Source organism: Aplysia californica, unplaced genomic scaffold (assembly GCF_000002075.1).
Source record: "Aplysia californica isolate F4 #8 unplaced genomic scaffold, AplCal3.0 scaffold00380, whole genome shotgun sequence".
Classification (NCBI taxonomy): domain Eukaryota; kingdom Metazoa; phylum Mollusca; class Gastropoda; order Aplysiida; family Aplysiidae; genus Aplysia; species Aplysia californica.
The window spans coordinates 665,791-680,178 of NW_004797650.1; the positions used below are offsets into that span (position 1 = coordinate 665,791).

Here is a 14,388-nt window from a genome sequence, read left to right on the forward strand (position 1 = left end):
TCTCTCTCTCTCTCTCTCTCCCCCCTCCTCCTGAAGTCTATCCTCACACATACGTTGTTGTATCCCCCACTCTACCCCCTCCCCTTCACTCCCCTCTGTTGCTATATCGAGAGCAAAAAGCCACCAAATGTAAGCAGGATCGACACAGACATTCGTCAGACCAGACTATATGGAAATGAGTGTACAAACAATGCACCAGTTTCTGACACGCGTGGTCAGCAGAAAGTAAATGAGATGTCGGAGATATCCGCGCATTCTGGCATGTCACTGCCTGTCACTGTAAGACATATTGACCTCATGACTTCTGGGATAACCATGTTAGAGACATAAAACATTTGAACTGTCTTGGGAAACATGGGTGTACATCACAATCCCACTCCTACAACAAAAAAGGAAAGTTTAACGGCTTTTAAATGTAACCCATTACCAGCTGAACATACAGTCGAACCTGCTCTAACAGCCACCTGTATAAGACAATCATCTGTACAAAAGGCCACTTCCCATTTCCAACCTTGTACTTTTTAAACATTATAATGACCCTGTATAAGACGTTCACTTGTCTAATACAACCACTTTTCTCTTAAAGGGGGGAGACACCTGAAGGCTATCTCGCATATTAGGGGGTCAGATTTTTCCAAATTTCACACATATAACAAGTACACTAAGGACTCTTGAAATCCATAATCAAATTTGAGAAAAAAGTTGTGTTTCCTTGGCTACGGTGGCCATATTGGATTTTATTGTCATGTCTTACGTAATGAATACCGCATTTATTTTTCATGGAAATAGATTGTTTTGTTTTGTTTAATACATTTAACAAACATCAGGACTAAAAATTTATCTGTTGAATTTTTCTTAAACAAATTAGAAGATTTTTTATGAATTCTTTCGTGACATAGTATTCAAGTTTGCAAAAATCCGTGAAAATCCACACTCCATACACCACCAAGAAAAATCTATTCCGTATATCAAAATTTCCCAGATTAATTTTTTGTACCTCATCTTCTCTTGATTCTGTGAAAATTTCATGGATATTGGAAGAAAAATGGTGGAGTTATTCAAAAAGGTATCGAAAAATTTCGTTTTGAGAAAACGGACGATAAAGAAAATTTAAAAGATTGACTTTAAGAGGAAACAAAGGTGACAAACATGCTGGTCTGGGAAGAAATAAGGCTTTTGGGGGTTTTAATACTGTGAAATGGTTGTAGGAATGGATGAAGAAGCAAAATAAGCCTTAACTCAAAATCCATAATTTTCAGCAGAATCGGGACTTCTGGGGTGTAGCGGTTGGCTGACTTAGACTGTAAAAGGCTAGAGTCCCTACATATTTTTCTACTCCTTAATGAAACCATGGAGGCGTCAGTTAAATTAATGTGATCCACTACAAAGAGAACATGTAACACTTGAGTCTCTTCGTTACATAACACTTCTTAAACCACAAGGATGTCGATAGGCTGGATATTTACAGCTTGAAGGGGGTATAACCAGAATTATTTTTTTTAAAAGAAAAATCATTAAATGATCTTCATTAAATATTAGAATCTAAATTTACTATAGGCCATTGATCTTTGAAATGACAAGGCTGTTATATTTTCGGGATTTTGTTTTGTTTTGTTTGGTTTCTGCTTTTGTTTGTTGCTGTTGTTGTTGTTGTTGTTGTTGTTGTTGTTGTTGTTGTTGTTGTTGTTGTTGTTGTTGTTGTTTGTTATTTATCTAAAATGTATATCGATAGAAGTCCACAATATTCTTCATTTTGACAGTGAACATCGATTTTATCTTAATAGGTCAGAAAAAATGGTTTGCATCCGACTATAACGAAGCAATTTTTTTTTTTAATTGCCTTTAATTAGTGTAAAATTTAGCTTATTATTAGTATTTATTTTCCCATGAGCTAGACATGAAATAAGCGTAATCGAACTAAACGGCTTTTGCTTTGAGCAACAGTCAAAACGTTCACAATAACTTAACTTCCACAAGAATGTTTTAGCACGTAAACAATGAGGGGGGGGGGGGGGGGCGCTAGTTTCAGAAGTAAAATGGCTGCCAAAGTGTGGGGGGTTCCATAGCTTGAGAGTTCTTGGAAACTGAACATTTACGGGGATTTGTGCCTTTAGTTAACGGGCTTTATTTTTGTTCAGTAAAATCTCCACAGAAATGTGTCTTTAAATGGACGTAAACGTTGGAACTTTAAAACAAAATTTCATTTATTGTTTTGACAAGCGCCGCCTCACAAATAGAGGTCATCATAGTATCGTAGTTTCAAAATCTCAACGTCCAGCTCATAGGGAACCAAAACATATTTTTGAAAAGCCGTTCCATGTATTAATTGGAAGGCCATTATAGTGCGGTGAAAAATTCATGGTGCAACTTATTGTCAAGTATTCCATAAACTGTCGAAATAGATTCTCCAGCTTTTGCACAATGACTTGTATCAATTTGTCTGAACAAATTAATATTTGTTAACGCCTGTCAGCTGTATTCTAGAAACTTCCTTAATAAATACTTATTTTAAAAATCCATATTGGTGGTTTTTCTAAAGATTTTTAAAAGGTTTACATTTGGGTCAATGTTGCTTATAAAAGAAAGTATGTTATGCTTTTCTAATCGTGACACTAACTTTGTTGAAAAAATGTTTTGAGAACCTTCAGGGCAAAAAAATATATATATTAAGTATAAAATCAATTTCTTGTAACAAGTTTGCCACTAAAAAGTGTCATTGATGAGCTGGGACGTAGGCCAAATGCGTATACAAAATGTGCGTGAGCAGCGGGAAGTGCAGTGAACAATCTAATTTTCCGCCTGAAGGAGATTTATAGTATGGTATTTTATCAAAAATTTGTGAAGAAAAATGTTTTAATCTAGTCTCAATTGTTCTGGGGGAAAATGATCAATTTAAGACAAATTGGTACAAAATGTTGTGCTTATGGATGACATCCATTGATTCACATGTTAAAGAGATATTTGATTCTTAAGTTGCGCCACGAATTTTTGACCGGACTATAGTATTATTATTTTGGTTTCCAGTAAATTATAATTGCTGGTTCAGCTGTTTCTGTAGTTGATGGAGAGGGAGGAAGATAATGTTACTTTTGGATCGTTAACGTTTCAGTCATCTGACTGAGTAAACATATGTACCTGTACTTAGACTACGATAACAATTAGAAAGACACAACTCACACAGAAATAAAGACGTCACTTGTGTTTATCAGCCCCTGCTTGTCTTTAATCCCATTTAAATCTTTGCTTCTGCTGTTGCCCCCCCCCCTTTTCTGCATGAGTCTTTCTTTCCCCCCTTCAATTCATTTTTTTGGGGGGACTAGGATGGCTTTAAACTCCTTTTCTTTCTTTTTGTCTTTCCTTTTGTTCTTTCTGCTTGTTTTGGTTTTATTACTTTTTTCACTTCTTCTTTTTTCTTGTTCTGCTTCATGGAACCAACAGCCAGACAGAGTACCGTCCGAAAAGTACGACCACGTCAATCAATCAGACATGGTGACCACTGACCAGTGTCCAGGGTCATGTCTGTGTCATATCATTATCCCAGGCTCCTGTTGTACGTTTTTAGACTCATTCTAATGTCACCAGTTTTGTGCAGGCCTGTGTAGCCCGGTTTTTGGGGGGGACTTTGGCATCTTTCAGTTAGGTCAAAGAGATTCTTCTTCTTCTTCTTCTTCTTCTTCTTCTTCTTCTTCTTCTTCTTCTTCTTCTCCTTCTCCTTCTCCTTCTCCTTCTTCTTCTTCTTCTTCTTCTCCTTCTTCTTCTTCTTCTCCTCCTTCTTCTTCTTCTCCTTCTCCTCCTCCTCCACTCAGTACATTCAGGATCTTTAGTCCGCCCTGCCCATCCCACAGGACATTACACAAATTAATAATATGTTTCTGTCAGAATTTATGACGTAATAACTGGCGCCTATAGAGGAACCAGGAAAGTCCCCGGCGTGATACGTGGACCCGTCTCGCTCATCACGTCAGGACGGAGCAAATGCCAAGAGCTGTAAACTTTCCAACGGAGAGGGTAAAGGACTCATGAGGTCCCGCGCTGAAGTAACAGAGGTTACTGCGCTGTAGGTTTCATTTCTGCTTCTGCATACAGGAGATACACCAGTCATGGTTTGAGTTGGGCTCCAAGCATTATTGTGTTTACGTCAAAGTCCCAAGTGATTGGCTTCGAGTCTCTCTCTCTCTCTCTCTCTCTCTCTCTCTCTCTCTCTCTCTCTCTCTCTCTCTCTTTCTCTCATGCTCTCACCCATCACCCCTCTCTGTCTGTCTGTCTGTTCTCTCTGCTTTCTCTGGCTGTTTTCTTGTATATCCATCTGTCTGTTTGTCTACAATTATGTGTCTGTCTGCCTGTGTGTCTGTCTGTGTGTCTGTCTGCATTTCTGGCTGTCTCGCTGACATCTTAGATTTAATCTTTGTTTCCCATCTCTAGCTACATACGCCCTTTCCTAGATTATTGTCGTGAAAAAATGCTCGACATAAAAAGCTGATATTTTCCACAACTAATGTTCGGGTGTGTTGATAACAGAAGGCAATAAACCTGTCCCCTTGTAAGTGAACTTGTTTAACTCAGTGAGAACCCGCATTCTGATCATTCGGCATTTCTTTGGAAACTCGCTAATTTTGAGCATAACTTCGTTGTTTATACAATTTGTTTCCAATTCTGTTTTCTTGATATGAAACTTTAGAAAGCGTGCAACAAAATGCATTATTTTTAAAAATATGCAAATTGGTGTTTCTGGTCTGTACATGAGGATTCGAAATATTATGTACTAACGATGATTTTGGTCTGTTGCTAATCGGGCATTATCCGTGCTCGTTATGTCCTCAAAGAGTTCAGCGTTATCGAACGTGTATATTAAGGTCGATGTATTCTTTCAACATCTCACACGTATTCTCACGAAATTCAAAGAGCAAACCAGCTCAAGCAGTAGACGAAATTTATGTGTGAAACTTTCTATTGCGGGCCAATAACCAGGCTGCCATTTAATAAGTGAAATGACTTGAAGTCACCATGTTACCACATATTATGTCAGAGTGGTTAACCTTTCAGTTTATTACCACACATTTCAGAATGGTCAACCTTTCAGTTTATTACCACATGTTCTCCAGTGTGGTTAGACTGTCAGTTAATTACCGCACATTCGCTAGTACTTTTTCACTCTTTATTCGCAAGCGGCCAGGGAGTTAGTTTACTCCTCTTCTCCTTATTCGCAACTTACTTTCTACCCATTACGCTATCTGGCGTTTAGGGCAGCAACAAAGGATCTCCAGCTCCGTCTGTTTTCGGACATCTTGGTCAACGTCCCCCTCGAATGGTTCCAGGATTTCATTTCAGACTCTACTGTGCGTCTCCAGGTCACCTTGGGTCTGCCCCTCTTACGATGTCCTTCGGATGTCCAGTGGAGTGCAGTCTTTACTATAGAGTCTGGTTCTCTTCTCAGAACATGCCCAATCCATCTCCATCGTCTCCTTGTTATTACGGGGGTCATGTCTCCTCTTTCCTACTTTTCCGTAAAAGATCTGTGTTGGAAATCTTGTTGGGCCAAAAGATTCGGGGGATTTGGCGAAAGCTGGTTGTATGGAAAGAGTATGGCTTGGCACGGTCATGATCAGTCATTCTCCAGCATTCAGATCCATATAGGAGGGTGGATAGTACACTGCTGTTATACAGCAAGTGGTCAGTTCATTCCTCCACATATCCCAGTGGTCATTTTGATTCTCCGCATCGCCCAGTGTGGTCAGTCAGAGAGTTTATATCCCCATATCCATCTCCCAGCGGCCAGTATGTTCCTCTACATCTCCCAGTGGTCAATTTATTTTTCCTCGTGACCCAGAGTATGGTCAGTTTAATCTTCCACATCTCACAGCGATCAGTTTTTTCTCCCACATCTGCCAGTGGTCAGTTTAGAGAGAAGGGAAAAGAAAAGGGTACAGAGGAGAGTCTGGAGATCAGAGAAGCGGACAGAAAGAAGTGAAGAGAGAGAGAGGGGGGGCGGAGAGAATGACGGAGAGAGATGGAATAAGAGAGAAAGGGACGGACAGAAAGACAGACAGACAGACAGACAGACAGACAGACAGACAGACAGACAGACAGACAGACAGACCGATAGACAGATAGACAGACAGGCAGGCAGGCAGGCAGACAGGCAGACAGACAGACAGACAGACAGACAGACAGGAAAGTGGTTGACAGGAGAGCCTGGAGATCAGAGGAGAGAGAGGGAGGGACAGAGAGAGCGAGAGACAAGAGCAGGGGAGGGGATGGAGATTAAGAGGAGGATGTATGCAAAGGAGAACGGGAGTTATAGATAGATAGATAGATAGATAGATAGATAGATAGATAGATAGATAGATAGATAGAGGGAGGGAGAGACAGAAAGGGAAAGAGAGACCCGCCTGCTGTTTGAGAACAGGACGTTTTTACGTTGAGGTCAGTGACAGAGTCAAAGCTGGAATGTCAATGGTATATCAGAGAGTTAAGTGAACGCTCCATCCCAGTCCCAAGCCTACGGGAGGGCTTCCGCCTCGTATGGGATGCGGTATGCGAGAGTCATTACCTTCATCACCATCATCATCATTATCATCATTATCGTCCAATGTTTCCATGGTTATGTTGGCATTGACATACTTTTAAAACTTATCCGGCCCTCTTATCTTTCTCTCTCTCTCTCTCTCTCTCTCTCTCTCTCTCTCTCTCTCTCTCTCTCTCTCTCTCTCTCTCTCTCTCTCTCTCTCTCTCTGCCTCCCCCTCTCTCCGCCTCCCGCTCCCTCCAACCCCTCCCTACCCTCCCTACCCCTCTCTAACTCTCTCTCCCCGTCTCTCTCTCTCTCCGTCTCTCTCTCTCTCTCTCTCTCTCTCTCTCTCTCTCTCTCTCTCTCTCTCTTTCTCTCTCCCCGCCCTTTTTGGATCGGGTAAGTGTGACGGGAACAGTTTTAAAAGTTTAAAAACGTGCCAGTGCGTGCTGTAGATAGAGAAGGTTACTGTCTGAGCTAGCTATAAGACCATTTCTAGGAGTCGACAGAGAGAGGGACACTGTGGGGTGAGAGGATACAGCCCGAGAATGGCGCTCACCACTGTCGCCCTATGCCTGCTACTCTGTGCCAACGTGTACTGTAAGTCTTTCAATTATAGTGTGGTCAAATATTCGTGGCGCAAGCTATTGTCGAATATCTTCTCAACTATTGAACATAAGCTCTCCAGCTTTTGAGCAGTGACTTGTATCAAGTTTGTCTTAACAGATGAATATTTTTGTAAACACCTGTTAGCTTTAATCTAGAAAATTCCTTAGTAAATAATGATACAAAATCCCAGGGGGCGGTTTCTACAGATTTAAACAGGTTTAAGCTGGGACAATGTCGCTTTTAAAAGCAAGTCCGATATGTGTTTCTAATTGCGAGATTCTATTTACTGAACACATGTTTTGAGAACTGGTAGTGCAAAAAAGTGCTCACCATATAAGTAATATCTTGTAACTAGTTTTGCAACTAAAAGTGTCATTGGTGAGCTGTGACGTAGGTCATAATAATGTGTGTGAGAAGTGGGAAGCGCTGTAAACAAAATTCCTTTTTCCGCGTGAAGGGGATTTTTGGTATTTTATATAAATTCATTAAGAAAAGTTTTTTAAATCTAGCCTCAATTGTTGTGGGAAAATATGATTAAGTTAAGACAAATTGATACAAAATAGCTGTGCAAATTATGGGTGACATTTATTCACTCGTTAAAAAGATATTTGAAGATGTTGCGCTATGAATTTTTGACCGCACTATAATGTAATTGTCTTTTCACAAAACCGTAAAAACTAGATCTAGATCCTTTTTCGGAGGCATTGCACTTCGACCCTGTCTGTCATAGCCAACCATCCCGGGTAGAGTGGGGATACAGCATCCAAGAAGACAGACAAGGATGCTCGATCAAAGCATGTATCCACCCGGGATACGAACTCACGTTTGCTCCATGCATTGTCTAAGAGTCTAACCGTTACACCAGTGACACGACCCCCCCTACCCCATCCCCCCATCCCCACCCCCACCCTAACCAAGTGAGTCTGAGACAATGGGTTTGTTGGTTTGGTGGTATGATGGAAAAAAAATTTAAAAATTTAAATAATTTTTTTTTTTAAATTAAAAAAAAAAAAAATATATATATATATATATATATATATATATATATATATATATACGTGACTGGTTGCGAAAATGTACACTGTTGCTTCTAAGTGAGCAGATGAAGAAGACTATAATGTAGAATGTTGCTTCTAAACCAGATCAAAGAGAAAAAAATAGACAGTACTGCTTCTAAATCAGGTCACGAAGACAAAATGTAGACTACTGGTTCTCAGTCAGTCTATGATGGCCTTTTGCTTTGTGAGAATCGATGTTAAAGCAGTATACACGATACAGTTTTTCCTGGGAGGTAGACACAGAGGAAGCAGGTAGCTAAAATACTACTTCCCTCCCTTCAGAGCTTGACTTTCTTGATATACTTCAAAGGAGAGGAATGGTCAATACGTTTAGAATCACTGAAGGTATAAGAGTGTGCCTTACTATTTTTCATGTGTGGTAGGGACATTTTTTACAGTGAATTTTTAACATGTTTTAAATGTTTCTCCGTTGGCGAACTACTATTTCACGATTTTCAACCACCAATCTGTAACGTGCGCAACGTACACACGAGACCTTTGAGATATTTCGTACTTATCCGAGAAGACTGGGTGCTAGATCTTAGGCCTACATGGGGAGAAAGAAGAAACATGAATGAGGGAATGAGCAAGATAATTTTTTTCTTCGGTTTTGATAATGATGTAAACATTTTTTTCTTTCAGCGTGTCTGGATATTGGGGACACTGAGTTATCAGCAGTTTTCTATTTTATATGTAGAATCTAATGGAAACAAATAATTATTTTTTAAATCACTCAAGTATGTTCAAGACATGGCACTAGTTGTCGAACGGGGAGCAAGAAGAAGTATTTGAGGAACGTGACCTACAATTTCTACAATTTTGTTTTCAGTGATATCACCTTGTTGTCAGGAAAATTCGTTTTAAAATGAAAAGAAACCAAAACATTAATTGTAAATATTCTTTTGGATTCTGCTTTGATACTCTGTACTGTCAGTAGAAAAACCTGTCACTGATGGCCGTGTGTATTCACTGGGGGTCATTTGACTTTTAACACGTAGCATTTCTGCAACTCACATTTTTGTTCGGGGATGGGGTGTGGGATAAAGGGAGGGGTGATTAATTTTGCTGCTTTTTTGTGGTTTCGTCAATGTCTTTTATTCGTGATTCATCTTTCTGTCTTTAACCCTTTGAGACCGTGTTCCGAGTCCCGATTTGCACCATTTTGCGCTTGCTGCGACTTCGAATAAAGATTTTAATAACTGCACAAGGGTTTTCGCTGTACAGTACTATTGAAGGCCTCGAATAAGCATAGCTGGGTTTCTATAAGTACTCTAAGAGGCCTTCCAGAAAGATAATTGTGCTTTCTATATCGTACTATTGTAGGTCTTGCATAAAGACAGCTGGGTTTTCTAACCAAGTGTGTAAAAAAAAAGAGGCTCCACTTAAAGGACAATAACTCGGTCATCTTTAGGCCAATAACAATGAAACTTTAGAGAAATAAAATTAAACACGGGGGATATTACATTTGTAAATATTTTTAAAATTCAACCACCATTTTCGAAAAATATAAAGTTTTCAAACTTTTAACCAAAATTGCGTGAAACGCAAAACTTTGCAACTTCTTAAAGATCAACCATACTGTTGAATAACAAATTTATACAAAAATCATGTTGCCAAATAAACTCAGGGAGGTGCTGGCTATTTAAATATGCGGGTCTCGACCATTTCTCTCCATGCAAGCTCTAATAAGGCACTGGAAATTTTGAATAACCTAGCATGTTTTGGGGTCGATTCTATGGACGTCCAGTTGAATATTGAGTTAAGAGTTTCGACTGTTCGATAGTTTGTGGCTTGTTTTGGGAGAATCTGTCTGTCAAAAAATCCCCAAAAATAACTATTGAAAGGGCTCAAGTTTGGGGGAATTTGGTGATCATTCATTTGTAAACTTACGACTTATAAGGCGTTCACCAAACCTTTGTTGCATACAACCATACAAGACATTGGAGGGTGTGGTTCCATTCCACTAGAACTAAACCTCTAAAGCATAATGACTTCTCCAAAACTTTCTAACTACAGCGAGATATCCATTGGATGAGTCTGTCATGGTTTTACAATTCTTATCCTGAAACCAGAAAAGGTCAATCACGCCCCTTTAGCTTTTAATTAAAAATAATAATGGAATTCATTTATATAGCGCATATCCACTTGTGCAATGCTCTATGCGCTTAACATGATACATATTATGGATTTACAAATCAATTTTGAAGGCACATAGTGTTACAAACGCGTGCCCACACATACTCACGCACGCACGCACCACACATACATACACACATACATGCACACATATATACACACATACACATATACGTACATACGCACATATGCAAATACAAACTCACAACGATCTACAGCTTGGATGGATTCTGTCTAATTGAAATATGATTAAAATAAAAATGCTTTCAGTTTCTTCTTAAAAATTTCTAGATTTTCTGCTTCTCTGATAGTTTTTGGAAACCTATTCCAAACAAGTGGGGCAAAATATGAAAAAGAGCGTTGGCCATATGTTTTAATGGGTAATTAAGAAGTGATATTTTTCGTTTTGCCCAATTTTACTCGAAATCTTTAAAATTCGATATTTCTCGAAGCCGGTGATGAATTTTTTTCATATTAAGAAATGGATGTCCCCCCAGTTGAATTTAATTATTACGAAGTTTTGCTATAATAAGTTTAAGTGGTTCCTCTTTTTTATTTTTTTAGATGGATTGTATGAGGGGGCGTAGGTGGGTGTGTGTGACCGACAAATTGGAGCCACAGAGGGAGAGAAAAGAAGTAGCAAACAGATAACAAATCAGTAAATAGCATAATATAGCGTATATCCTCGCTCAACAGTAAGCTCTATGACTTTGCAATCTATATTTCTACCCCAGTAGGCCCTAGAACACTTAAATACATACTCAGCTTCCAGGGAAGAATAAAGTCCAAGTAACAATTAAACGCTTTAAATATCAACTAGGGGGCTCTCGCGGCCTAGAGGTTGGGGTGTTCGCCTCTCATTCAAAAGTCCAGGGTTCGAATCCAGGTAGCGACGAAAACATTTTCTTCTCTCAAATTGTCTCCTTTCACTTCCTTCCCTGTTTTCTAGCAATTTTCTGCCGACTGCTTTCATCTCCACTTTCGGCCCCCACACCCTCACCTCCTTTGCCCCCTCCTCCGGGCTCCTGACTCTTTCAGCAGCCTTGCTACTGCTACTCCTTGACCCCTTCTTACTGCTGTCTTTCAGCCACACCCCTGATCTTCGAGTAGGAAAGATCTGCACATAACCTTCCCGGGTAAGGGCAAAAAATCTCGGAGGTCCTGTGCGCAAGAGTAGGCTTCAGCCGCCAGAGGAGCAAAATTCGAAATTTCCTTCCAACTGAAAATGTTTGGTGTTTCCCGCACGCTCATACGACCTTACGCAGTTGCAAGCGCCGTAAAACACTTACCCGAAAGGGGAAAAACATCTACATACTGAGAAGATCTTTCGTAGTCTATAGCCGGGTGTCCATTTCAACCTGGGTGAAGTGATGAAAATTCTTGTAAAGTGCCTTTCCCGAAGACACAACGTCGGACCTCTTACGTGGTTGGAACCCACGTCCTTTCGGTTGCGAGCCCAACAGCTTAACCACTTGACCATTGACGCCACAAGTAAGACCTACCAGTGACACCCTCCAACCACCCATACGTAGAGTAATGGCTACACAGTTTGCCGTGCAAGTGAAAGACGTGAGTTCACTCCCTGATATTTCAACATGGTACCTTAATCGGGATTTATCTCACCTGACCTCGCTTGGTCGTGACTAATAGTCTGGAAGCCGCCCGCCTTCTAATAGTCTGGAAGCCACCTGCCTTCTAATAGTCTAAACTGTGTCGATGGGGACGTGAAACATCTACAAAAACTACGAAAGAAGCAGGCCACCACAAGTGCGACTGGTCATCTAGTTATCGCTACCCTAGAATTACAAAGCTATATCTACTCAGGATGTAGAAATATTTTTGAGTTTCACAACAAGTCAAGCTTTTTCAAATGCAATTCTTTAAATATCTTGATAACTTTACTTTTATCAAGATATCTAAAGAATTGCATTTGAATATCTTGATAACGACTTCGAATAATCTTACTATTTTGATAGAGCAGACAAAACATTGGTTTCTGACCTCGTGGTCTTAGTAACTAAAGACGGTCAAAATTGTCAAAGAGATTTGTAATTCGAGGTAGCGTTATGTCACCGATCCTCTGACAATCAGTAGGCCTACGAGCCATACAGTCAGAACTAGAGAGATTTTGTTTACATCGCGTTTTATAGTGCATGTATGGTAAAAAAAAAAGAACGATGTTCTTTTAAAAATACAATCGACCCAATCTTCTCAGTCGTTATTTAACAAAAGTTAAGAACATGAACGGTACTTCAGAATATATAATGAACGCCATTAAAAACGCAACACTTCGCTTAGTCTGAACACGTTTGAATCAAATTAATATAGATTAAAAGAAGTGTTTTTTAAAGTTTATTCCATTTTCAACAAATGAGAACCATTTTGATCACACATCGAAACTGATTTCGACACATTGCCCTTCTTTTCTCGGTGTACCCCCTCAAGACAAATTTGCAGATAAACACAAATCGAAGCTCTATAAAGATCTCTTACCCTTAGTAAATTGTATGGCCATCATTAACATTTAAATAGACCAAAACACTTATTCACATGGATTTTATAACATTTTCAATGTTTTGTTGAGAAATACAGTCCCACTTTAGCGCAGCGCGATCTTCCAATAGCTCCAGATTCGCAAGTCTGCACACACTTTGCAGTTAGGTTTTTCTCATACGTGCGCTCTCAGAGACATGTTGGGTACGTACACTGGCCAGTCCATGACATTCACGTTATGATATTCCAGAAACTGTTTTGTTTGCTAAAAGATGGGCTACATAAGGACAGGAGTGTCGTGTTGGATGACTGAAAGATTCTGATTTTGTTTGTGTGTGTGTGCTGTTTGTCACCGAGAAGACGGCGCTGTTGTTGCGGCTTCGTTAATTGCAGTCCTAAATAAAGTGTTCTTGGTCTAAGTCATGTACTTACTGCTCTGCACCTCACACTGATGAAAGAAACATTTCACGCACCCCATGCATGCTTTGAGCTGCTACTTTTGAGAAACGAAACGATTTTGCAGAAGGGACATCAAAATCTGCCTCTCTTGAACACCGTTGGTCACTTGAGACTGTCCTATTCTTTGCCCATCCCGGACATTTCAAGTGTGCAAAAATCTTTATATAAGTCGAGAGCAATACAAGTACAATACAAGCACTGCATTTTAGCCGTACTGCTGCTTCTCAGGCAGATTTCCCGCCATGAACAAGGCGGAAGCGAAAGTTGCGATCGGCTTCGGTAAGTTGAGGATTCGTGTATTGAAAGAATTTTTTTAAAGTGATTTTTTAAAAAGCTAGGACTTTTGTGTGGAATGAGCTACGAGTCATCTTTCAGGTAGATAATTTTGTAATCTTTTATTTTCATGATGTAGCAACTAATGAACTCATTTGACTAAAGCATAGTTTACTGTATTGTGATGAAAAGTATTCTTGGAAAAAACAAAAGGCGTGCATGGGTGTCTGGACTAGCAACTACTCATTTGTGTCTCCAAAAATCGTGACGATCAGAGCATATTTGGCATTTTAATAACTTTTTGAAAACGCTTCATTTTTAATGGCGTTCAGTATAGGTTTCTCTTACCTTTAGGAAAGTCGATGTAACATTAGTTTTATATAGACACAAAATACTTTTGCTCAAAATTTGGTCTTGCGGCCGTCAATTCGCCAGCGGGCCTCGAGTTTGACATCCCAGGTATATGTAATAAAAGTGTGTGAGTATTACAAGCTTTCCTCGTCTCTAATTTTGAGACATGTTTGTCTATTGCTTCTTCAGCGTTCCAGTTCACAGAGAGGACACTGTGTAGCTCAGAGCAGACGTCAGCCATGATGAATGAGTGTTTCCAATTGGTCAATAAAGTACAGGTCAATACGTACCAAGAACAGCTTTGTCGGTGAGTCACAAAAAACACACACACATACACACACACACGCACACACACACACACACACACACACACACACACACACACATACACACACACGCACACACGTACGCACGCACACATACACACACATACACACACGCATACAGACACGCACATACAGATACACATATACACCAGTACAGACACTCAATTCCCACACATG

At 39.8% G+C, this 14,388-nt stretch overlaps 2 protein-coding genes across 2 annotated transcripts in view; one reads left to right on the top strand and one right to left on the bottom strand.

Annotated features, from left to right (window-relative positions):
- The window catches only part of LOC106012458, a 14,004-nt gene extending 7,405 nt beyond the window's left edge, over positions 1 to 6,599 (bottom strand). The window contains exon 1 of the mRNA XM_013085492.1: positions 6,551 to 6,599. Within this exon, the coding sequence (XP_012940946.1) occupies positions 6,551 to 6,599 (49 nt within the window). The remainder of the gene's footprint in view (positions 1 to 6,550) is intronic.
- A 286-nt stretch (positions 6,600 to 6,885) lies between these two features.
- LOC101863527 overlaps positions 6,886 to 14,388 on the top strand; it is a gene marked incomplete in the record, with an annotated part of 17,028 nt that continues 9,525 nt past the window's right edge. The window contains 2 exon segments of the mRNA XM_013085502.2: positions 6,886 to 7,106; positions 14,075 to 14,192. Coding sequence (XP_012940956.1) covers positions 7,055 to 7,106; positions 14,075 to 14,192 — 170 coding nt within the window.